The following is a 250-nucleotide window of genomic DNA, read 5'->3' as shown; positions in this document are numbered from 1 at the left end:
TAGGGGGGGGGGGGGGGGGGGGGGGGGGTGTAACGCAGCCCGTGGCTCTGCAATTTCTGTAACACTGTTCCCGTTCACTGACCCACCTGATCCAAACGATATGATGCTGCACTTCAGAGGCTCCACATCATGGGAGAATTTCACAGCTTTACCCAGATCCTCGTCATACTTGCGCTCACTGACAAAGTGCTGGAGAGAGAGAGAGACGCGCATTAGACAGCAGTAAATGCAGCTTGATGATTTACTTGGT

General features: G+C 53.6%; 1 protein-coding gene across 2 annotated transcripts in view; it reads right to left on the bottom strand.

Annotated features, from left to right (window-relative positions):
- The window catches only part of LOC107573793 (spermatogenesis-associated serine-rich protein 2-like), a 27,944-nt gene that overhangs the window by 2,470 nt on the left and 25,224 nt on the right, over positions 1-250 (bottom strand). For both annotated transcript variants that reach the window (XM_016260237.1, XM_016260238.1), the window contains exon 11: positions 87-189. In XM_016260237.1, coding sequence (XP_016115723.1) covers positions 87-189 — 103 coding nt within the window. The remainder of the gene's footprint in view (positions 1-86; positions 190-250) is intronic.

Source organism: Sinocyclocheilus grahami, unplaced genomic scaffold (genome assembly GCF_001515645.1).
Source record: "Sinocyclocheilus grahami isolate Dianchi unplaced genomic scaffold, SAMN03320097.WGS_v1.1 scaffold2037.1, whole genome shotgun sequence".
NCBI classification, from domain to species: domain Eukaryota; kingdom Metazoa; phylum Chordata; class Actinopteri; order Cypriniformes; family Cyprinidae; genus Sinocyclocheilus; species Sinocyclocheilus grahami.
The sequence above is the reverse complement of the archived record's forward strand: the minus strand, read 5'-3'. Positions and strand labels throughout refer to the sequence as shown.